This window comes from Manis javanica, chromosome 7 (genome assembly GCF_040802235.1).
Source record: "Manis javanica isolate MJ-LG chromosome 7, MJ_LKY, whole genome shotgun sequence".
In the NCBI taxonomy this organism is placed as follows: domain Eukaryota; kingdom Metazoa; phylum Chordata; class Mammalia; order Pholidota; family Manidae; genus Manis; species Manis javanica.
In genome coordinates, this window is record NC_133162.1 from 25,366,328 (window position 1) to 25,392,286 (window position 25,959).

At 43.5% G+C, this 25,959-nt stretch overlaps 1 protein-coding gene across 6 annotated transcripts in view; it reads right to left on the reverse strand.

Moving 5' to 3' along the window:
• Positions 1-25,959, reverse strand: part of SUFU (SUFU negative regulator of hedgehog signaling) — a 119,751-nt gene that overhangs the window by 24,270 nt on the left and 69,522 nt on the right. For 4 of the 6 annotated variants that reach the window (XR_012133060.1, XR_012133059.1, XM_073240498.1 and 1 more), the window contains exons 4-8: positions 12,470-12,612; positions 11,493-11,578; positions 11,163-11,235; positions 8,098-8,254; positions 6,160-6,271 (exon numbers count right to left, since the gene is read on the reverse strand). Coding sequence is in view for 4 of the 6 variants with exons in the window: in XM_073240498.1 (XP_073096599.1) it covers positions 6,160-6,271; positions 8,098-8,254; positions 11,163-11,235; positions 11,493-11,578; positions 12,470-12,612 (571 nt within the window). In the remaining 2 variants the exon portion in view is untranslated. The remainder of the gene's footprint in view (positions 1-6,159; positions 6,272-8,097; positions 8,255-11,162; positions 11,236-11,492; positions 11,579-12,469; positions 12,613-25,959) is intronic. The other 2 variants (XM_073240500.1, XM_073240501.1) reach the window with 1 other exon arrangement.

A 25,959-nucleotide genomic window follows, 5' to 3' on the forward strand; every position in this document is an offset into this window, starting at 1 on the left:
TCCTTGTGAATTGGCAGGCACCTCCTCTACTTTATCCTGTCTTACAGGCAGTACCCAGGGATAAATAGGCCTAGATCTGCAGTTAAATGACCCAAAGTTCAAATCTTGTCTCTGACACTTATTCCCAGCTTATTGACCCCAGATCAATTATATAACCTATTAAGCTTCTGTGTTCTAATTTGTAAAATGGCAACAAAAGTAGCCCACAGTACAGGGCCGGAAGATGGTTTTGTTCAATAAAAACTGCCTGCTTGCCCACAAGAACCTGTCTAGCCCAGGACTCTTCCTATATTGGGAGTGATGAGTGATGGTTTATGGGATGGTTTAGAGGCACACCTGGGTAATTCAGGAATTGATCTAAAGCTTTCCATTTCTTTTTCCTTACCACCTGTCTATAAAACATATTCTATATTTATACTTCTTGGTGCATAAGGTGACTTTTTACACACCCTAAACACCCTCTCTTTCCAGTGTCAGGGTAAGATTTCTGATTTCTAGTACTATAGTACATGCCCCTATTCACCCTACCATACTTCACTGACTAACAGAATGATATCCAAGCCTCCACCCTGGTCTCTTCAGATTAAAAAGTCTGAATTTTTCCATTTTAGCCTAAGGATATCGGTTATATTCTATCAGTGGCAGCAGGCACAGAAAGGAGAGGAGCTGAACCACCAAGACTCCTTTCAGCCACAGCCCCAGTTCTGTGACAATGGTGATGTCTGGATCAGCCACATGACTTAGGGCCTTCTCCTTGGGGATGCCCAAGAGTGGGAACCAAAGCATCAGGGTGGCAACAATTCAATAGTGAAATGGGTTGGGCCCGCTGAGCTCAGCCCAACCTCTGGCTTCTGTCTCTAGTCTGGGAGATTATTCCTTTTGCTTTTAGATTGCTGACAAGAGCTCTGAACTTTCCAGAGAAAGAACTCTTGCAGATCTCCCTTCGTGGCAAGGTTGGGTATACATGTGGGGAAGGGGGAAGGGCACCAGCTTACCTCCACAGTTACTATTAAGCACAAAGCTGTATTACCCAGCAAACACCAATAACCAAATGATAAAACACAGTATTTTCAATATGAACATCCCAAAGATTGAATATCATGACGGAACAGTGGTACAGATTGTGGCCAAAGAAGACAGAATGAGTAAAACTTGTATTAAGATTAGGGGATTCCTTACCCAACTATTAACACTCTGAACACTAGGGCCCTCCATCTCGAGGCTTGCCCTTTGACTTGGGTAGGAGATCAGGACCCCTGCTTTCCCTGAAAGAGCCCACTGTAGACAGAACCCTTGGCTTTCCATTTGCTGAGACACTGAGTTATTTCCTCTCTCCAGCTCTCACCATTGAGCCTTCCCTTTCCCTTCCCTGGAGAACTGACTCACTGCTGAAGTGTTGGGTGACACTGAGGATCAAAGATGGGGGATAAAAATACTGACTGTGCAACTCGAGGAAGAGGGATACAGTTTGGACTGAGACAGCTTGCTGGCCATGAACTGAGGCTGAGTGTTAACAATGGCCATGGCTTCATCCCTTTGGGGAAGTGGAGCAGAGGATGGAGTTCAAACAGAAATTTACCCGTGCTGGATTTGCTGTGGAGCCCCTTGCTGTGCCCTTTTAAAAGTTTTTTTCTGAGAAAGGCAGGTACTTAGTCCGACAAACATGGATCACAGAAGCCTGGGCCGTTCCTCCCACCAGTCCTCTGCAGCCTGAATGGGGGCCCTGAGAGCACGGGTGTTTCTTTCTATGTTTTCTCTCCAGTGAAAACAGCTGTACTTTCCTAGTGTGGGAGTGGTGAGGGAAGCCACAATGACAGAAGCAGGCCCTGGGCTGGCCACTGCACTGACACGATGGACCCCTTTAAGAAGGGCTACCCGAGATTACCCTGTGTGCAGTGGTGAGAGCAGCAGCCCAACTGCTTTCCCAGATGGAAACTCATCTTCTTTCACCCAACTGAGTGAATGCAAATGAGATTATTTTCTTCTTCTAATTAATCTTCATGGGCCTCTCAGGTCAAGTAAAACAAAATATAGTTTTCTCTAAAGGTTGACTGCCTGGCCAGGTTATAAATTACTCAAGATGGGAACAGAGAAACTCAAGAGTGGAGACAAATATATGTGTGTACCTATATGAGGGTTGGGGAAGGGTGCAGCTGAGAATGTCACAACAGGAAAATTCATGCTACAAAACCTTAATTCTCCAAGAAACTAAGGCAAAAAGGAAAAAAAAAAAGCCTTAAAAGCTGCTGGTGCAATTCCATAAGACTGAGAAACTTGGCTCATCAATGATGGTTAGTTTGCTTTTTAAAGGTGCCTCACCCACAAAGTGCTTCTCCACAGACAGGAACCTTCCCCTACATGTGCACACACACACGTGAGTTGTGCCCCTCTCTGGGAGGGCATGTGGCCCAGAAAGCTCCCTAAATTTCCCTCGACCTCAGTCAGTGAGTTCCTGGCAGAGGGAAGAGGAGGTGCTAGGACACTGCTGCAGGTTCCTGGCATCAGAGCAACAGCTTATAGAAATGTAAACCTCCCTACACAATACACCTGCCCACACACATCCTCCGAGTTACTGTGGAGAGGCTGGGGAGCAAAGGCCAGACTCTACAGAACAGTCCAGTCACCTTAGACAAAGAAGATGCCCAGTGACTCCTTCCCTGCTTGGGTCCCTACAAGTGTTGGCAGGAGCTGCCCTATGCCAGTCTCTGAGTGGCACAAAGGAATTGCTTCCCGTGCTTCCCAAACTCACCCTGGACAGGCAGTGGGAAGGGAGGCGCCAGCAAGCCCAGGGAGGCTTTTCTCAACCGATCATCTTGGGAAAAGCCAGATAATAATTTCATGGCTGGAATGCAAGGGTTGTGAAATGCTGAAAGCAGCCCCAAAGAGGGCCAAGCACTCTCCTTCTGGGAAGGTGGTGGGAGGAGGGCTGCCAAGGGAATGGGAGAAAAGCAGGTTACCCAGAGCCTGACTTTCTGGGAAGCAGGAAGTGAGGTCTCAAGAAAGAAAGAAAGAAACTCCCCAGCCCTGTGGTGGTGGAGGGGCCAGAGATAGGGTTGGTTTTACTTCTGAACATGAAAAAAACAAGGCTATGTGTCAAAAAGTAATTCTGGTATAAATGAGCCAATTATGACACAGTTCCTTATCTCTGGGATTTGGAAGCACCCAGGCTTACGGCATGTCCTCCCTAGAGTTAAACATTCACAGTGAGCTTCTAACATGGGACTTTGGCCTTGTCCTCAGCGTCATGTGAGGAGTTCCTACTCATGCTCTGACTAGTGCGATGAGGTCCACCAGTGAGGGTCACTGCTACCTCAGAAACACAGTCTCCTGTGTTCCTCACGAGCCCCCTGAGGATGGGGAAGAAAAATCACACTGTGTTAATGACTGATAGACTGCCCTAAGCTCCATCCTTTTCTGACCTTGGAGAAGTTACTTACTAGCCTATTTATACCTTGGTTTCCTCACCTGTAAAAGGAGGATAACAGGATTACCTACTTCACAGAGTGACTAAGAAGATGAATTAAATTCATATGGTATAAAGCACTTGGAACATTACTTGGCACCTAGGAGGCACCATTTAATTGCTAGTTGCTGCTGAGATATGAAAAGATCAAGTGCCTGACACCCCCATGTAGGCCAAAGCCCAGCTGCTAATGCCCAGGCTCTATCAACTCTTCTGAACCACAGCCTCCTCAGACCATATCCAGACCCACATGGAACCATGCGTCACAGTGCCACAGCCCAGAAAACCTGACTAAAGGAAAATTAGACATGCAGATACAATAAGGCCTGTGCTGGTTGCTCCCCTACAGGGAGAGGAGGAAACACTGGTGCCAGCAGTTTTGGGTTGGCTTTCTTAGTTGCACTTTATGTGGTTTATCTGAAATGGGGTCAGATCCCAGAGTGGGCAGCACAGATATTACAGTCCTGCTTGCTAATCTGAACTGAGTCCATCATCATTGATCTTCAGATAACAGGGAACTGGAGTCTTGAGAGACTTGAGGGATGTGTTGGAAAATGTTCTTGGCAAAGGCAAAGAAACCATTTCTCAACCAATTGCTAACAAATTGGTAACTAGCACCAAGAACTGAAGAGATGTTCTGATTCTCTCCAGACTGCAGATTCTGACTTTGGAGACCTGGCTGGGTAGTTGAACTGCCAGGAGGGGAGACAACCCCAGAGGGTTGGTACCTCTCAGCTATTCTCACCCATCTCCTTATAGCTCTGTCAACCCAGGCCAAGGGCTGGAGGCTGTGGCCCCTACCTTGTATCTACAGATAACTTTTGGACCAGATCCAGTGCCTCTCTGCCAGTCCAGAGTAGGCTGAGACTGGACTGTATGTGCATATCCAGAAACCCAGAGCCTTGTGCCCACTTGCAACATCTGAGGATGCAGCAGCTGGAGATAGGCCCAAGATAGGGAGTGAGGTCTCAGGCCTGTCTCAGACATACACAAGGGATGAATGGGGTGTGTCTCTGGAGGAGTCCCCGCCTTTCCACCCAGAAACCTGGACCTTCCAGAGTTGGAAGGGCCATCTAGATTGAGATTGTCTACATATTACAGGCAATATATTTGAGCCTTTAAGTCAGTTACCTCCCAGCCTCCCACCATTGCCAATGGGTCCTAGAGGGAGAGGCCAAGCTCAGGGCATGGGAAGGAGTGTGGCCCTAGGACACAGTTCAGATTCATAGGTGGAGAGTTTCCAGATGCCCCAAGACCCAGCCTGGCCATGTGCTGCTGCCAGGGGGAGATCATGGTGCCTCAAGCCAGCTACTTCAAAGCAGATGGCTGGAGTAGCCCACTAACTGGAATTAAAAGCTACCTGGAGGTAGTAGTGAGAGGCTTTTCTAGGCTCTTGCCAAAGAACTTAACTCTCATGGTTTCTGGGTGGCAGATTCACCAGGTGTGCCATCTTGAGCAGCCAGAATAACTCCCTGTTCCACAACCTGCTCCCAGGTTGCAGCCACAATTTTAACTAGCCAGGCCTTCCCTGTTCCATCCCTGTCAACTTCATTCCCTGCTTATAAAATTCTAGGGTTCCTCCAAGGTCTACCTCACGTTCTTCCTCCTCCAAGGAACCCTGCCAAACTACTCCAGATCATGCTGACTTTTCTGTGGCACATTAATTCACTACCACTTTTGGAGATTGTAGATGAGCAACTGGAACCAGAATTAAAAGAATTAGCTATTTCCAACAAATTGCATCTACAGCCAGACTCACACGAAGTAATTAATCAATTCATTCAGCTCATGCGCCCCTAAAGAAAGACCCTACTTCTCAGATGGCCCTGTTGGCCCTGAGCTTGCCACACAAGTGCATAATAAAGACTTCTTAGAAGAAGGATATATCACCCTGGTCTTGGAGGAATAGACTGCCTTCCTTATAGCCTAGGGCACAGCAGCTTTCTCCCTAGCAGGCAAGGTTTCTTCTCCATGCTGCCATCTCCCAGGTGTCTCCTGCTATCAGCTATTCCCTAAAGTTGCCTTGGGACAAAGGGCAGAGGTATGTACTCAGCTCCAGCCCTGCCCACTGTTTGTCCCCTATTAGAGGAAGAGAGATCAGCAGGAAGAGGATCTGACCTCTGGGGTGGCCACAGTCTCTCCCAAGGGCTATAGAGGCCCCTGGACAGGCAGCAGAGGCCTGCAAGGGACTTCCCTTCCCTTCCCCTCCCTGGGCCCCATGGAAAGGAGACCGGAAGAAGGGCCTCAGAAGCAGGCATCCAGTACGGGGCTGGCCAGACAGGGAGGCCCCTGGGGTTGCAGCTATCAGCCTGAGACCAGGCTCCAGGAAGGAAGGAAGGGCAACTCTGGCCCAGGCTGAGATAAGGAGGGGAGCTGTGCTCAGCACAATGGGCTCCCACAAGGCTGGGAGGCCCCCAGTCAGATTTTGCCCCAACTTGGCCTCCTGTCTGCTCACACAGCTCATATAAATATTTACTGGTGTTTATATTCCTGGTCCCTGTGTTCCTTCTGAAGCCCTTTCCTATGATCCACAGATCTGTGTGCCCCTGAGGCCCCAGGTCCATCCAACAAGGGCTCTGGGCACTGTTCTCTCTCAATCAAGCCACAGGGACAGGCCCATCAGGACAAAGCTGCCCCCTTGTCCCAGCCCCAGGACAAGGAAGCTATACTAATCCCTCTGTGGGTGAGGAACTTACGGGGCCCGGTCGTGGGTGAAGCCGTTCTGCCTCTGAGGATTGATTGGTGGAAGGACAGGCTTGCTGTTGATCTCAAGTCCTCTCCTCAGGGTCTCCCGGATCTGCTCCGTGTCTGCAATGACACCACTAAGTTGCCTGATGGTCCTTTGGGCTCCCAGCACCCCCAGCCCTGGCTTTGGAACCTGGCTCTGCAGATATACTGGGGAAAGGCCCCCATGACGGCCATGAGCCCACACCACCCAGTTAGCCATGAGATCTGAGCAAGTACAGCATGAGGACGCAGGGAAGATGAGGCACCATGCTCTCAAGAAACTTCTGGTCTGAAGAGCACCATTCTTGTAGAAGACAAAAGATGGCCTCTGGGCTTCAGAAGGGCACCCTCCAAGACAGACCTCTTCTCCACTGTTCTTTCCCTTCCTGTGTCACAGGCCCTAGGTGTTACTCTTAATATAGCTCCAGACAGTGACTGACAAGGCCTTTGCCACTGCCCAAGACCACACTCAGGGATTCTGCCCACTGAAATGGATGCCAGTAACAGCTGCAAGTGGCTTGTCATGAGTGGGCAGATGTCTAACACAAGTTTCTGGGTTCTGAGTGGTCAGCTGGTATCTGGCCCTGCCAGCCCTTCCCTTTGGGCCAGTCAGTGGGATGCCAAAGTCATCTCCTCACCTTGGTTCAGGGAACACTGCATCTCTATGGGTCTGCCAAGGGCCAGGATGTGAGAGAGGAATCCCTTAGTGGGATTATTTTTTGCAAGGTACTCTGCTTGTCTTTGGGGTGAAGTTTACTAGTCTGGACCCCTACATTGAGATTTTAGTCTAAGATTTACCTCTGCAAACTACAAAAAGATACAAAAAACAAAATAATGTCGGTTGCTCAAAGAGTGGGCTTAAAGTAGGTGATGGAGGTGGTTATTAATTTTTCTAACTGCTTGACTTATTACAGTGGCATGGATTACTTTTATAATTTTTTTTAAAAGCCAATAATGGTTGAAATTTTGAACAAGACTATGAATCTCTCTTCAAATTACTTCTTTCATCAAAAGCAACCAAATGATTCTAATAAGTGGGTACTTTTTCTCAGAAAAAGCAGGAAGGAAAGAGAGAGGTCAAATATTTGTACTAGGAGTTTCAGTTGTCCTTTATGGAAAGAGAAAACCTTTTATAAATGTAAATAGTTTATTCAGGACTATAGGGATCTTATTCTTCAAAAAATAAGAAAAGGTGGAGGAATAGAGAAAGGAAGTGGAAAAAGAAGCTGTATACACGTGTATGTGTAAATGGATGCTTTTCTTTAAGAATTAATTAGGGATGCCCTTTGCAAAGAAGAACAACTGTTTCTACAGCTAAGACCAGCACAGTGAGCTTCCAACAGGAGCGCCATATCCTCCTTCTTCAAAGCCCCATCCAGAAGGCAATGGGTACAGGGTGCCCTGCCCATAGCCCCTTACACTGTGTATCTGCAGGACAGTGGGCAGGGAAGTTTTTGAGCCAGCCTCATACTCAGGCCTCTCTTGTCTCAAGCCTGGGAGGGCCTGAGACCAGAGCAATCCTTGGGTCTGGCATGGCTTTCAGGCCAGAGCTGGGCCCTGTGTCAATTCTGTGGGTGGCCGACGCCTGTTCTCTTGCACTTGGGTGGACTATGGTCTTTTCCTGTAACTGTTCTATGGCTTCCACTTACCTCCATGCTCAGATTGCAAGGGGCAAATCTAAAACACAATGGTCGTTGCTGGTGGTACATTTAAAATACACACAGGAAACATGAAAAATGGGCTAATAAAGTTCCCTTAATACCACCCTGCTGGAAGACTTCACTTGCTGTTTAAATCCTGCCAGGAAAAAAGCTATTGAATGGCTGTTTTTGTTAGAGACCCATCCTAGAGAGCCTGAAAACTGGCCTGGGAAAATGGAAAGAGGAAGGTTAAGTGACGGCTCCCACCTTTGCCTGACAGCCTCCGTGGCTGAGTGCCAATACAGATACTCCGGCTGTCCTCATCGTCCTCAGGAGGCCGGCTCAGGTCATCCCAGGCACACTTGGCGCTGACACCACTCAGGTTGGAGCCGTCTGTCTCGATGCCTTTGTCAACTCTCTCCTGCTTGGAAAGAATCAAAGAGCCAGAGTTCCTTCAGCGAACTGGTGGCCCAAGGTCACTACCACCTTTTCAGTATTTCTGAAATACCTTGTAGGTGCTAAGCATGGGACAGGCGCTGGAAGAGAAGGATCTCTGGTCTTGTTCTGCCCTGGTTACTGATGCATGATGGTCTCTGCCAGCCACTGGACTCCTCCAGGGGAACCAGGGATCAGGGGAAGCCAGGAGGCATGGAAATCTCAAGGAAAGCTTCTCCTCTATCTCAACCTTCCAGTGAAATGACCTTCACACCTGAAACAGGAGCCCCAACTTTACCCTCCCATGCTGGCCTGTGGAACTGATGTGGCAGAGCCAGGTACCAATTCCCTGAGGAAAGGCAGAAACATTCCTCTCCTCCCTGATCATCCAGGAAGGACTCCCTCAGTCACTGATACAGAGGATGGGGAGGGAGTGGTGGGGGGTGGGGCAGGTGGGAGCCTGCCACAGGCAGGAAAGGCCAGGACTCAGCCCAGCTTCTCCCTGACTGCACCTGCAGTTCCCTCTTCTAACAGCAGAGAGTGTGGTCATGCAGCAAAGCGCCACCAGAGAACAGAGGGGCAGGACTTTGCCTAGCTGTATCACTAATTTGTTTGGCAAAGGACTTTGGATGGAGTTTCTTTTCTATTTCTTAGATTTGAATGGGGACCTGGAGGGTAGTGACCATCTGCAGACCACGCCAGAGGCCCTGTCTTCATAAAGCCTCTGCACAGGCGTTGGCACTGCTGAGTCCAAACACTTTCCAAATGGCCTCAAGGAAGAGCTATACCCAAACATCCCTGGATTTCTGGTAAAACACAGTTTAATCCAAAAATGCTGCTCTTTGGATTAAAGGTCATCTGGAAGGCTCTAGCAACCTTGGTCACAAACAGTCATGTGGGCCAAATAAAGCCCCTAAGTGAGCACCTCGATGAGAGTCTGTACTTCCCTGTTTCCCTGACCCTCTCCCTATAGCTCTGCAGGCACGAAAATGGCCTGCTGCTCAGCAAAGAGCCTATCTGGGGAAGCACAGGGTGAGCTTACATAAGGTCTTTATTTCTTGAGACCAGTCAACTGATGGCCCTACCCTAACACCTCCTTCCCATCAAAGCCTGGGCAAAGCTGGGGATTCTGAGCAATGACAGGGACAGACTAATGACAGAGAGCAGCTCTGTGTTCCAGGCAGGAGTATGTAGGCCCTGGTTTGCTCAGGGTAGAATCTGAGCTTTCCCCTCTTCACCAGCAGCCCTGAGGCCCCTCACCTAAGCAAATAACTGAGGATACCTCTTGGCTCAACCAGTTCATCCCACTTGTTTTATAAGTAAAAAAGAAAGAGTTCAGAGAAGTTAAGGGACTTGTTTAGGCATACAGCTGGCTAGTAGTAGAGCTTGGAACAAAGGAACAGGAGCCAGCTCTAGCTCTAACTAAACCACCTACAAGCAGGCCCCAGACCAGTACAAGCAAGCACAGAGGAGTTCCCAGTTGCTGCACACAGCCATCAGGAAAGGAAGCTGGACTTTCTCATCAAGGTTCCCCCTGCTTGCTTTTAAAGACCACTAGGTGCTCTGGGTCCTGCTGGCTGGTCTCAGGGTAGCCTGAAGACCAGGAAGGAGAACTGTTCTTGGCGTACAGAGAGAAAAAGCTGCTTGCCCTACTAGTTCAAAGGACCAGATTCTTTCTTAGTACTTGGCACTTATGACAGAGGCCAAACAACAGCCCACAGTGCCCCATGCTGGATCCCAGTGTGGTGCAGAACAAGGGCTTAGGGAAACATGGTCTTCAGAATTCCTGGTTCTTGTATAAGCAGAAGCTACAAGGAAGCCAAGTCTAAAGCAGAGATAAGAGAGGATCCTGGAAGCGATCTGAAAACTTAAGTGTTAAAGGCACTAGGAAAATAGAGGAGCATCATCTGTGAATGAGTAGGGTTTCTGCCCAAAAATTCACAGGCCTGCAATAAAGAACCAAGGGACTGCTGGCTCCATGTCCACCTGCTATACCTCTTCCCTGATACCTCTCATCCCTCCTAGAGGACACATAACTCCTGGCAGCTGCTTGTGACCCACCAGATCTTTATACAGGCATAAAAGGTTCAGAGATGGCAATGACCTGCAGTTGGCAATGGAAAGTAGAATGAGGCAGACATGTGCCAGACACATCATTAGCTGTCTGCTGCTCCTGCTTCATGAGGAGCCCACAAGAAAGGAAGCAAGGTTCTGTGTGGCTTTCAAAATTCACTGCATGAAGAAAGAATGCTTCTAAAAAACCCAAAGATAGCACTGAAAGGCTGTATAGCAGGGCCACAGTGAGCAGGAAACTGCAGACCTATATATATAAAGATTTCCTTTACACATTAGGGAATGCCAGCCTACCCAGGGGAGGAGCTCCCTGTCTGCCCAAGATGAAAATGTATCTAAAAGGGAGATGGAATCATTAGACCAATTAGGGCTCCTCCCTGCAGCTGGGCCATGGGGTCAATATCACCTATTCTTTCTGTTACAGAGCGTGGCAGTGGTGTGGTGGCTTCCTGAAAGGAAGTCTGTGTTCTTTTAAGAAGGGGGAAGTAGGAGGATGAATACTAGGCAAGCAATATCCACTGTATTAATTTTACTTAGTGGCAGGTGATCCTATTTTTTAGTCATGTTTATTAATGTATGATTTGCATACAATAAAATTCATCCTCTTTAAATGCAAAAATACATGTATCTGAGACAAGCTTTCCTGGCCTGAAATCTCTGCTCCCTTATGCACTCTGCAGAATTCAGGAAACAAGTTCCAAATCACACCATATTTTACTCACTCACAAATAAAGCTCCTCCGTTTTCCCAGGATGAAAGCCAGTGTTATTTGGAAGAGGCCTAGGCACAGTGTGCTAGAAAGGTTTTCCTCACTCAAGACATACTTGCAGGTGTGGATCGATCTCAAATATGGTCTCTCCCCTCCGCATGTCAGTTATCAGCCAGGGGCCGCCAGCGCTGTGGACAAGGAAAAGGGACAAGATGATAACTGAAGGTCTGGGACTGATGGGCTGAGCCTACAGCTTGCCCTGTTTGCTGCCCCAGACCCAGAACACAGGGAAGCAATTAGTGGTCAGGGGCCATCAGGAGCCCTGATGTGAAAACCCAGTGCTTGAACAGCAATGTGAGGGAAAGCCCACACATGGGAGGAAGGAGGTACTCCCACCCCCAGATCCAGGGAGCCAGGCCACCCCAGAGGGCGTGGCTGTACTCACACAGGTACTGTTCGCAGCAGCTCTAGGATGCCCTGCCCGTTCCACTGCTGGGCTGCGTGGAGTTCCTCAGTGCAGACGCCAACAATCTGAGACCCAGGGACAAGATGCCACCGTACATTAATAGCTATTCTGCCCACCCATCCAGAAGGTTAGCTACCCAGGCTCTCTCAGGGTCACTCCAAGTCGGGGGACCACAAGTAGGATCTGAGCTCAGGGCTGGTGTGTAAAAAAATGGGGTTGTTTCCTTAGGAGGGAAGAGCTGCCTGGCTAGGAGGCACTGAGGTCTGACCCTTGACCTGCTGTGGTGGGTCAGGTATCTGGGTGACAGTCTAGCCATAGATGGCAGATGAGAAAATCAGGGCCCTGCCAACTCAGGATGGGTTACCAGGCCCATGTCTCTGGAAGGGGAGGTCTAAGGAGATGTTCCTGCCTGGTCTCAGATCACAGGGAATGTAACAGAGGATATTTTGAGACCACTCAAGCTTGGAATGATGACAAAAGGGCCCCACCAGCCTGCAGAGAAGTTCCCTTAGTTGTCAGGGGCTGGGCCTTTTGTGTGAATTTCCAGGGAAACAACTGTACCTTCATAGACCCCATCATGATCACAAGCAAGCCTGGCTACAGCTGGGGTAAAGGCCCACCCTTTCTGGGTTGGGGCAAGTCTGTCCCAAAACTGCGTTCCTACTGGGAGGTCCTGTGCCTGTGGCTGTCTGAGTCTTTACTTGCTCACAGAAATACTCAGCTACAGCCATTCTCTCCTACCCAAATGGTCCCTTCCCCTTCCCCCTTATTCCATCTCAGCAGGTTAAATCAGACCATCTGAACCTACCAGACAACCATCAAGAGACAACAGAAAATGGGAGAAGACCAAAGGAAATCACCTGTTCCCCTCACTCCCCTTACCCAGGCCCTCCTGCCCTACCAGGACTTTTCCCACAGAAATGTTGGCTCAAGCCCATGTCCTACCAGTGCCTCACCTGGAGAAAGGTAACTACCCCAAAGGGTGTCTGCACAGGTTGCATCTGCGGGTCCTCTGTCAGCAGCATATGCTGAATTCTTGACTCACTGTTATCCAAAGGGCTGTGCCAGGACACGTGGTCCCCGCTGCAGAAGGTGTTCTCTGTGGGAGAAACATGAGGATCCTCAGTATTTGAGGCCCTGCACCCAGGCCTGGAACCTGACCTGGAATCTGAACAGCCCAGGCTGGGATATTTCCCAGCCTTCCAGGATAGTTTCTCTGAAGGAGAGGAAGCATTCATTCAGATGGGAGAAAAGAACATAGATATTTCCCCAAAACCAAACGTGTTCCTGCTCACTATTTCCAGAGCCTTTGGTAGAAAGGGCAGGCTGCTAGTGTGGGTGCTCACTTGGCCTGGCAATTCCAAAGACTTCTGACATCTGCTTTACTCCCCCAGCATATTCACTCATTTGGGGGTGGGGAGGAGCTATGAGCAGGTCTGCCAAAAAAGAATAAGGTACTTTACTGTTGGGCCAGCTGGCCAGAAGTCCTCAGGGAGGCTGGTGGGCACTGATAGCCCCTCACCCTGGAAAAACAGACCAGGATTTCTGTGCTGCTGAAATAGTGTTCAAAAGGGAAATGCCAACCTTGGAGGGCCTTTGAGATGTGTCACCAGTTTCCCATAGGGAGACAGATTGAGAGATTTCTGAGGAACACTGGAGGCTTCAAGTAAATGAAGGTCTGGATTGTGGCTCACCACCTCAGCAGATATGTACAGCCTGGAGGGGTGGGTGGTTCCATGAGCAAACAGACATTGTGCCCAGGCTGCCCAAGAGAAATGTGTAGTCACTTCACAGCCTCACTACTGCACTTCATATAGGCCCATTACTTTAAGAACACTTTTTTAAGGTAGCATAATCACAATGAAGTCTCCCACCACTCCTGACTCTTCTAGAGTACCCTTCCAAAGGTACTCTGCACTTATCAGCCTATACGCATCTATAGGTTCTCTCAATTTTACTTATTCTAATACAAATAGCACCACACCATTTTGCACAATTTCACTTAGTTATGTATCTTGGAGAACACTTCATATGAGCATATAGAAAGCTATGTCATTCTTTAAATGGATATATGGTAGTTCACTGTGGTCTCTCACTTAGGCTGGGAATCTCAACAGTTGAGGTCCCTTCCCTTTATATCAATATTTATGGCGAGGCAGCACACACACACACACACACACACACACACACACAACCAGAAGGCTCCCAGGGAGATCCGAGAGAACCTCTGCTCTCACTTGTCTTGTTCTGAATACTAACACCCTCTTGTGTCATGCGAAGTGAAATAACCCTTTTTCCATCCAAGAGACAGGCTCAGGCTATTGGTCCTAACCTCAGAAGCATGTATTCAGGAGGAAGAAGGAAGACTGCTTACTTCAGAGAGAAGGAGTAACAAAGGGGAGAGAAGGCCCAGCTCCAGGTAGAACCAACTAGAAACGCTCAAATTTCCCAACTCCTGCTCTTCCCAGATTCCCTTTACTTTTACAGAAGTATCTACAGTTTTCATGATTTATAAGTTAAAAAAAAATGCAACAAAAAGGTTGAACTGGTAATTAAAACCTTCCCCCACAATAAAAAAGATCAGGCCCAGTAAAGCAATCTACAGATTCAATGCTATCCCTATCAAAATACCAAAAGCATTCTTCAACGAACTAGAACAAATAGTTCTAAAATTCATATGGAACCACAAAAGTACTATATCAAACTAAAAAGCTTCTGTACAGTAAAGGACACCATCAATAGAACAAAAAGACATCCTACAGTATGGGAGAATATATTTATAAATGACATATATGATAAAGGGCTGACATCCAAAATATATAAAGAGCTCATGCACCTCAACAAACAAAAAGCAAATAATCCAATTAAAAAATGGGCAGAGGAGCTGAACAGACAGTTCTCCAAAGAAGAAATTCAGATGGCCAACAGATACATGAAAAGATGCTCCACATCGCTAGTCATCAGAGAAATGCAAATTAAAACCACAATGAGATACCACCTCACACCAGTAAGGATGGCTACCATCCAAAACACAAACAATAACAAATGTTGGCGAGGTTGTGGAGAAAGGGGAACCCTCCTACACTGCTGGTGGGAATGTAAATTAGTTCAACCATTGTGGAAAGCAGTATGGAGGTTCATCAAAATGCTCAAAACAGACCTACCATTTCACCCAGGAATTCCACTCCTAGGAATTTACCCTAAGAACGCAGCAATCAAGTTTGAGAAAGACAGATGCACCCCTATGTTTATCGCAGCACTATTAACAATAGCCAAGAATTGGAAGCAACCTAAATGTCCATCGGTAGATAAATGGATAAAGAAGATGTGGTACATATACACAATGTACTCAGCCATAAGAAGTGGAAAAATCCAACCATTTGCAGCAACATGGATGGAGCTGGAGAGTATTATGCTCAGTGAAATAAGCCAAGTGGAGAAAGAGAAAGAGCAAATGATTTCACTCATCTGAGGAGTATAGGAACAAAGGAAAAACTGAAGGAAAAAACAGCAGCGAATTACAGAACCCAAAAATGGACTAACAGGTACCAAAGGGAAAGGAACTGGGGAGGATGGGTGGGCAGGGAGGGATAAGGGGGGGGGAAGAAGAAGGTGGGTATTAAGATTAGCATGCATGGGGGGAGGGAGAAAGGGGATGGTGGGCTGCACAACACAGAGAGGACAAGTAGTGACTCTACAACATTTTGCTAAGCTGATGGACAGTAACCGTAATGTGGTTGTTAGGGGGGACCTGATATAGGGGAGAGCATAGTAAACATAGTATTCTTCATGTAAGTGTAGATTAAAAATTAAAAAAAAAAAGAAAGAAAGAAAAGGGGGATTACTCCTTGATAGGATAAAACTATTGGTAAATCAAAGATCAACGCATGCTTTAAATATCCTTAATGTTGATCACTTAAAGGGTGTCAGATGATCAGCTATGGAGGTACTCTTTTCTGATAATATTCCTTTCTCTTAATAAAAAAAAAAAAAAAAGCAGTTACTGTGTGCTGACCTCCAATGAGTTCTGCGCAGTGGTATAGAGGGCATGTCAAAGTGTGGGCAAAGGGTCTGTTTGTTTCTATGCAGAAGATCAAGGCCTAGCTTGGATACCCAGAAAATGAACTAAGATACGATATGAGGAGGAGCTTCCGGCATCAGCACTCTCTGGAGGACTTGTGCCAGGGGGATGATCATCAAAAAGCCTCCACAGGGATCCGGACGATGCTGCGGTTGTGGCTGCATCCAGCCCACTGTCTCCTGGACTTGCCATAGGAATGAGGAGGGAGATGTCTAGGCTGGCATGTGCATAGAGACAACGAATTTGACCGGATCTGTACTGTTGGAACTCAACCAGGAGTTGGGAGGGGTGCAAGTTGTAGCACTCCAAAATCTCATGACTATAGACTATCTATGGTTAAAAGAACATATGGGATGTGAACAGATCCCAGAAATGGGCTGCTTTAATTTGTCTGATTGTTCAAGTACAGTTGGACAATATCCATCATATCATAGATAAATTTTCACAAATGCCTAGGGTGCCTAAATGGTTTTCTTGGCTTCACTGGAGATGGATGGTAATTATAGATTTGCTTTGTTTATGTCACCGTATTCCTATTATGTTAATATGTGTGTGCAAATTAGTTAGTAGTTTAAAACCTATACATACTTAAGGTACTCTACAAGAAGATATGTCAAAGAAATAATCAATCCTCCCATGTTTTCTTCCATATGCTACCTCTATAGCTTTTCTTCTTCCTTCCTAATTACAACCCTTAAATAGAATTCGTGCCTCATATCGAATTTACCGAGTATCATAATTCCTCCAGGTGGTAAAGATACCTCGAGACAAGTGCTGGGCATAGAAGCCACAGGGCATAAATCTGCAAAGAAGTAAAAAGCTAACCTTTTCAAACAATATGGCTTCTCTCTCACTTACCAACTTTACATTTCCCTGTATGGCCCCGGAAGACGGCTGGTTAGCCAGAGACGGGTAAGATTCCTCAAGGGAGGAACAACCTAAGACAGGCACAGTCGCATGGGGGCCATCAGGTGAGAATTTGGGGATCAACAAAGGTGAGGCTCAGAACCTCACCCCCCTGCTTTGAGAGAAATCTGCATCCGTGGATGTCTTGCTGCCCTTGTCTAGCCTGGATTAATACTTAGTCCATAGGCACACACCTGATCATCTGATCATCTACATTTGCCCTCTTACAGCACTAAACTATGTTTTCTACCTTTATCTTGCATCTACCTACCACTTCAGCATTTTACTAAAAATAAAAATAAAAATAATAATAGAGGGAGAAATGTGGGATCAACATATAAATCAAGTACAAAAATCAAATGAATATTCATATTTGACCTGATTGTTTATGGGTCATAATGCGTGATCAAAACCGAAAGTTTCTGTGATGAATGCCCTTGTACTGTTCACCATGTAAGAATTTATTCACTATGTAAGAATTCATTCACCATGTAAGAACTTGTTCGCTATGCTTCAGAAGATTGGAGACTGACGAGAATTAGGCGTGAGATGGATTAATGATTGTACATTGAGCATTGACCCCCCTATACTGAATTTTATTGTTGTTAACAACCATTTGATCAATAAATATGAGAGATGCCCTCTCAAAAAAAAAAAAAAATAGACTTACCATTTGACCCAGGAATTCCACTTCTAGGAATTTACCCTAAGAATGCAGCAGCCCAGATTGAAAAAGACAGATGCACCCCTATGTTTATCACAGCACTATTTACAATAGCCAAGAAATGGAAGCAACCTAAGTGTCCATCAGTAGATGAATGGATAAAGAAGATGTGGTACATATACACAATGGAATATTATTCAGCCATAAGAAGAAAATAAATCCTACCATTTGCAACAACATGGATGGAGCTAGAGGGTATTATGCTCAGTGAAATAAGCCAAGTGGAGAGAGACAAATACCAAATGATTTCACTCATACGTGGAGTATAAGAACAAAGAAAAACTGAAGGAACAAAACAGCAGCAGAATCACAGAACCCAAGAATGGACTAACAGTTACCAAAGGGAAAGGGACTGGGGAGGATGGGAGGGAAGGGAGGGATAAGGATGGGGAGGAAGAAAGGTGGTATTATGATTAGCATGTATAATGTGGGGGGTGGGGGAAAAGGGAGGGCTGTGCAAAACAGAGAAGACATGTAGTGATTCTACAACATCTTACTACACTGATGGACAGTGACTGTAATGGGGTTTGTGGGGGAGACTTGGTGAAGGGGAGAGTCTAGTAAACATAATGTTCTTCATGTAATTGTAGATTAATGATAACAACATTAAAAATTAAAAATTAAAAAAAATGGGCAGAGGAGCTGAAGAGACACTTCTCCAGAGAAGTATTTCAGATGGCCAGCAGGCACATGAAAAGATGCTCCACATCGCTAATCATCAGAGAAATGCAAATTAAAACTACCATGAGATATCACCTCCTCACACCAGTCAGGACGGCCACCATCCAAAAGACAAACAACAACAAATGTTGGTGAGAATGTGGAGAGAGGGGAACCCTCGTACACTGCTGGTGGGAATGTAAATTAGTTCAACCATTGTGGAAAGCAGTATGTATGGAGGTTCATCAAAAAAGCTCAAAATAGAAATACCATTTGACCTGGGAATCCCACTCCTTGGAATTTATCCTAAGACTGCAGCAGCCCAGTTCGAAAAAGACATATGCACCCCTATGTTTATCGCAGCACTATTTACAATAGCCAAGAAATGGAAGCAACCTAAGTGTCCATCAGTAGATGAATGGATAAAGAAGATGTGGTACATATACACAATGGAATATTATTCAGCCATAAGAAGAAAATAAATACTACCATTTGCAACAACATGGATGGAACTAGAGGGTATTATGCTCAGTGAAATAAGCCAGGTGGAAAAAGACAAGTATCAAACGATTTCACTCATATGTGGAGTATAAAAACAAAGAAAAAAACTGAAGGAACAAAACAGCAGCAGACTTGCAGAACCCAAGAATGGACTAACAGTTACCAAAGGGAAAGGGACTGGGAAGGATGGGTGGGAAAGGAATGGACAAGGGGGAAAAGGGGGCATTACAATTAGCAGACATAATGTCGGGGGGGCACAGGGAGGGCTGTACAACACGGAGAAGACGTACTGATTCTATAGCATCTTACTACGCTGATGGACAGTGACTGTAATGGGGTATGTGGTGGGGACTTGATGATCGGGGGAGTCTAGTAACCATAATGTTGCTCATGTAATTGTAGATTGATGATACAAAAAAAAAAAAATTCCATACCCAGATGGCTTCACTGGTAATTTCTACCAAACATTTAGATAATTAATACCAATTCTTCACAAAGTTTTCCAAGAAATAAAAGAAGAGGTAACACTTCCCAATTCATTCTATGAAACCAGTATTACCCAGACAACAAAACCGGAAAATAGCATTACAAGAAAAGAAAGCCATAGACCAATATCCCTTATACAAACATAAACATCCTCAAAAAATAATAGCCAAGTGAGCACAGCAACATATAAAAAGCGTTATACAAAATGACCAAGTGGGATTTATCTAAAAAATGAAAGGCTGGTCTAACATAAGAAAATTAGTGTAATACACTGTATCAGTGGAATAAAGGTGAAAAAAAAAACACATATCATCTCAATAGACACGGAAAAAGCATTTGGCAAAATCCAATACTCTTTCATGATAAAAAACACACAACCCAGTAATATACAGGAACTTTCTCAATCTGTTGAGGAGAATCTACAAAAAAATATGTAGCTAACATCATACTTGTTGGTAAAAGACTCAATTATTTTCTTCTAAGATCAGGAATAAGACAGAGATGCCCACTCTCACCACTTCTATTCAACATTGTATTAGAGGTTCTAACCAGGGCAATTAGGCAAGAAAAACAGATAAAAATCTGGGTAGATTGGAAAGGAAACAAAACTTTCTCTTTCTGAAGATAACCTCATCTGGTATATAGAATGCCCTAAGGAATCCACTAAAAAATTATCAGAATAAACAAGAGAATCTAGGTTGCAGGGTACAAGAACAATGTACAAAAATCACTTGTATCTTTATACATTGGCAATGAGCAATCTGAAAATGAAATTAAGAAAACTTCCATTTCCAATAAAATAAAGAACACAATGCTTAGGAATAAATTTAACAACAGAAATGTAAAACGTGTACTCTGAAAACTTCAAAACATTGCTGAATGAAATGAGAGAAGACCTATGTGAATGGAAAGATACCCAATGTTCATGGATCAGAAGACTTAATGTATTTAAGATAGCAATATTCTTCAAAGTAATCTACAGATTCCGTGCAATCCCAGTCAAATGCCAAATGCCTTTTTTGCAGAAATTCCCTAAGTGATCCTAAAATTCTTATGAAAAGGCAAGGGACCCAGAATAGCCAAAACAATCTTGTAAAAGACAAATGAAATTGGAAAACTTAATCTTCCCAATTTCAAAACTTGCTAGAAAGCCACAGTTATCAAGACAATGTGGTGCTGGCATAAAGATAGACATCTGATTAATGTAAAAGAATTTAGAGATCAGAAACAACACTTTATGACCAATTAATTTTTGACAAGAGTGCCAAGATAATTCAATGTAGGAAAGAACTGTCTTTTCAGCAAATGGGGGCCAGGAGGACAACCGGATATCCACATATGAAAGAATCCAGTTGGATCCCTTCCTTACACCACAAGCAAAAATTAATTCAAAATGGATCATAGGCCTAATTGTAATAGCTAAAACTACAAAACTCTCAGAAGAAACATAGCAGTAAATCTTCTAGCCTCAGATTAGGAAATGGTTTCTTAGTTAGACACCAAAAGCACAAGCAACAAAGGACAGATAAATTGGACTTCATTAAAATTAAAATCTTTTGTGCTGCAAATAGTACCATCAGGAAAGTGGAAGAAATGCAAATCAAAGCCACAATGAGATACTACTTTATATCCATTAGGATTGCTATTATTAAAAAAACAAAAACAATCTCGAAAATAATTAAGTGTTGAAGATGGAAAAACTGGAACCCGTGTGTATTGTTGGTAAGAATGTAAAATGGCACAGTCACTGTGGAAAACAGTATGGCAGTTCCTCAAAAAGTTAAATATAGAATTACCATACCTCTGGCCATATACCCAGAAGAATTAAAAACAAAGACTCAAACACGTATTCACAGCAACATCACTTACAATAGCCAAAAAAGGTAAGTGACCCAAGTATCCATTGATGCATGAATGGATAAACAAAATGTGATATTTATTTTCAGCCTTAAAAAGGAAGGACATTCTGACACAAGCTACAAAATGGATGAACCTTGAAGACATTATGCTATGTGAAATAAGCTAGTCACAAAAAAATATATTGTGTGATTCCACTTATATGTGGTACCTAGAGTAATCAAAATCATAGAGATAGAAAATAGAATGATGGTCGCCAGTGAGTAGGGAAAGTGGCAAATTGAAAGTTAGTATTTAACAATCACAGAGTTTCAGCTGGGGAAGATGAAGTTCTAGAGATGGATGGTGGTGATGGTTGTACAACAATGTGAATATACTTAATGCCACAGAACTGTACACTTAAAAATAGTTAAAAAGGTAACTTTTGTGTTATGTATATTTAGCCATAATTTTTTTTAAAAAGAAAGTAAAAAGGCAACCTATGGAATGGGAGAAAATATTTACAAATCATATATCTGATAGGTATCCAGAATATATAAAGTATACCACATTTGGAATATAAATAGATTTACAGCTCAATAACAAAAAGACAAGTAATCCAATTTTTGAACAGGCAATGGATTTGATACTGCCAAAGAAGATATGCAAATAGTTAGTTAATAAGCTCATGGGAAGATTCTCAACATGATTAGCCATTAGGGAAATGAAAGTCAAGACCATGGTGATTACCAACACTTCACATCCACTAGAATGGTTAAAGACAATAACAAGTGTTGGTAAGGATGTGGAGAAATTGGAACCCACACACATTGCTGGGGGAATGTGAAATAGTGGAGCTACTTTGGAAAACAGTTTGGGGATTCCACAAAATGTTAAACAGAGTTACCATATCATCCAGCAATTCCACTCCTAGGTATATACTTAAGAGAAATGAAAACATGTCCACACATCTTGCATATGAATGTTTATAGAAGCATTATTCATGATAGCTCAAAGGTGGAAACAATCTAAATGGCTATCAACTAATGAATGGATAATTAAAATATGGTATATCCACACAATGGAGTATTATTTGGCAATAAAGATAAATGAAATATTGATACATGTTACAACATGAATCTTAAAAACATGCTAACTGAAAGAAGTCATTCACAAAAGGCCATTTGTGATTTCATTTATACGGAATGTCCAGAATAGGCAATTCTGTGGAAACAGAGATTAGTGGTTGCCTAGGGCTGGGATGGTTAGAGAGGAGTGGAGAGTGACTAGAATGGGGCTGCTTTTTGGGGTGAGAATGTTCAAGGGTTCACTGTGGTGATGGTTTCACAATTGCAAAGTTCATGGCATATGAATTATACCCCGATAAATATTTTTTTTAAAAAAGAAAGAACACAGCATGTCAAAGGAAGGAGTCTTGGGGGAGAGGCAAAGTGGGTAAAGCAAGGCCATGGCTCTGGATTCCTTGTTACCACCTCCTCAGGCTAAGCAGCTCAGCCTGGGAGAAACCTGACTCATAATGCCCAGACAGCACAGCATTTTATAGGTTTACATGACCTGAATGATCACCTAGTCCAACATATTCATTTTATACAAATGAGCAGAGGATCCTCAAGACTGCCCCAGGTCATGTGGCAAGTCAGTGATGATGGGCACAGTGCAACTGATCCCAAACTTTTGAGACATCCACAACACCTGTCAGGATTTTTGGCATGTCTGTGTACCTACCTATATTTTTCCCCCTAAAACTGATGCACTTTCTAAAACCTAGACAAACTTACTTTAAAAGGAAACTTCATATCACTATACTAAATAAAGAGCAAATCAGTGTTGCTTATCATAGTGTAGAATATAGTTTGATAACTTAAAAATAATTCCATTGAAATAAAATGTTTTTAATTTATAACAGACACTGTTACTGTCCTAACATTGTTAAAACTGAAATGAATCAGTTAAAGAATCACTGGTGGTTTAAAGAGTCATATCAAACTGACAGAATCAGCAGGATTGAACCAGAGAGCTGAAGAGGGAAGAGAATGCACATGGAACATTCTCCAGAATAGACCACATACTAGGTCACAAAAAGAGCCTCAGTAAATTCAAAAAGATTGAAATTCTACCAACCAACTTCTTGGACCACAAAGGGATAAAACTAGAAATAAATTGTACAAAGAAAGCAAAAAGGCTCACAAACACAGGAGGCTTAACAACATGCTCCTAAATAATCAATGGATCAACAATCAAATTAAAATAGAGATCAAGCAATATATGGAGACAAATGACAACAACAATACAAAGCCCCAACTACTGTGGGACGCAGCAAAAGCAGTTCTAAGAGGAAAGTATATAGCAATCCAGGCATATTTAAAGAAGGAAGAACAATCCCAAATGAATAGTCTAAAGTCACAATTATTGAAATTGGAAAAAGAAGAACCAATGAGGCCTAAAGTCAGCAGAAGGAGGGACAGAATAAAGATCAGAGAAAAAATAAATAAAATTGAGAAGAATAAAACAATAGGAAAAAAATCAATGAAACCAAGAGCTGGTTCTTGGACAACTTCCTAGAAAAGAAATGGACAACTTCCCAGAAAAATACAACCTTCCAAGACTGACCAAGGAAGAAACAGAAAACCTAAACAGACCAATTACCAGCAATGAAATTGAAGTGGTAATCAAAAAACTACCCAAGAGCAAAACCCCCAGGCCAGATGGATTTACCACGGAATTTTATCAGACATACAGAGAAGACATAATACCCATTGTCCTTAAAGTTTTCCAAAAAATAGAAGAGGAGGGAATACTCCCAACTCATTCTATGAACCCAGCATCACCCTAATACCAAAACCAGGCAAAGACCCCACCAAAAAAGAAAATTACAGACCAATATCCCTGATGAACATAGATGCAAAAATACTCAACAAAATATTAGCAAACCCACAGATATGCTAAGCTTTTTCTGAGATGTAGAATGTGCACAAGAGTATCAGTGATGATTGGGCAGTTATTTTTAAAAGATTTTATTAAATTGTAAATGAATAAAAGAACAGTTTAAATAGCTAAAAAATATATATATTAGCAAACCGAATTCAAAAATACATCAAGAGGATCATACACCATGACCAAGTGGGATTCACCTCAGGGATGCAAGGATGGTACAACATTCGAAAATCCATTAACATCATCCACCACATAAACAAAAAGAAGGACAAAAACCACATGATCATCTCAATAGACACTGAAAAAGTACTCGACAAAATTCAACATCCATTCATGTTAAAAACTCTCAACAAAATGGGTATAGAGGGCAAGTACCTCAACATAATAAAGGCCATATATGACAAACCCACAGCTAACATCATACTTAACAGCAAGAAGCTGAAAGCTTTTCCTCTAAGATTGGAAACAAGTCAGGGATGCCCACTCTTCCCACTGTTATTCAACATAGTACTGGAGGTCCTAGCCACGGCAATTAGACAAAACAAAGAAATACAAGGAATCCAGATTGGTAAAGTCACTGTCAGTGACTATTTTGTTCTATTGATGGTGTCCTTTGCTGTACAGTAGCTTTTCAGCTTGATATAGTCCCACTTGCTCATTTTTACTTTTGTTTCACTTGCCTGGGGAGATATGTTCATGAAGAAGTTGCTTATGAACCTCAACATAATAAAGGCCATATATAATAAACCCACAGCCAACATCATACTTAACAGCAAGAAGCTGAAAGTCAGTGACAGTCAGTCAAACTGTCACTATTTGCAGATGACGTGATATTGTACATAGAAAACCTTAAAGACTCCACTCCAAAACTACTAGAACTAATATCAGAATTCAGTAAAGTTGCAGGATACAAAATTAATACACAGAAATCTGTTGCTTTCCTATACACTAACAATGAACTAACAGAAAGAGAAATCAGGAAAACAATTCCATTCACAACTGCATCAAAAAGAATAAAATACCTAGGAATAAACCTAACCAAGGAAGTGAAAGACCTATACCCTGAAAACTACAAGACACTCTTAAGAGAAATTAAAGAGGTCACTAACAGTCCTCTGCAATGGTCCTTGTGCAAAGAAGCTGGAACATTGTAATCAAACTCCACAACAACATAATACAATATACAAATAACAAATTACAAATTATAAATTATAAATTATAAAGAGGACACTAACAAATGGAAACTCATCCCATGCTCTTGGCTAGGAAGAATTAATATTGTCAAAATGGCCATGCTGCCCAAAGCAATCTACAGATTCAATGAACCCCTGTCAAATTACCAAAAGCATTCTTCAATGAACTGGAACAAATAATTCAAAAATTCATATGGAACCATAAAAGACCCCGAATAGCCAAAGCAATCCTGAGAAGGAAGAATAAAGTAGGGGGCATCTCGCTCCCCAACTTCAAGCTCTACTACAAAGCCACTGTAATCAAGACAATTTGATACTGGCACAAGAACAGAGCCAAAGACCAGTGGAACAGAACAGAGACACCAGACATTAACCCAAACACATACGGTCAATTAATATATGATAAAGGAGCCATAGACATACAATGGGGAAATGACATCCCCTTCAACAGCTGGTGTTGGCAAAGCTGGACAGCTACATGTAAGAGAATGAAACTGGACCATTGTCTAACCCCATACACAAAAGTAAATTCAAAATGGACCAAAGACCTGAATGTAAGTCATGAAACCATAAAACTCTTAGAAAAAAACATAGCAAAAATCTCCTGGACATAAACATGAGCAACTTCTTCATGAACATATCTCCCCAGGCAAGGGAAACAAAAGCAAAAATGAACAGGTGGGACTATATCAAGTTGAAAAGCTTCTGTACAGCAAAGGACACCATCAATAGAACAAAAAGGCATCCTACAGTATGGGAGAATATATTCATAAATGACAGATCCGATAAAGGCTTGACATTCAAAATATATAAAGAGCTCACGTACCTCAACAAACAAAAAGCAAATAATCCAATTTAAAAAATGGGCAGAGGAGCTGAACAGACACTCCTCCAAAGAAGAAATTCAGATGGCTAACAGACACATGAAAAGATGCTCCACATCGCTAGTCATCAGAGAAATGCAAATTAAAACCACAATGAGATATCACCTCACACCAGTAAGTATTGCCACCATCCATAAGGCAAACAACAACAAATGTTGGCGAGGTTGTGGAGAAAGGGGAACCCTCCTACACTGCTGGTGGGAATGTAAATTAGTTCAAC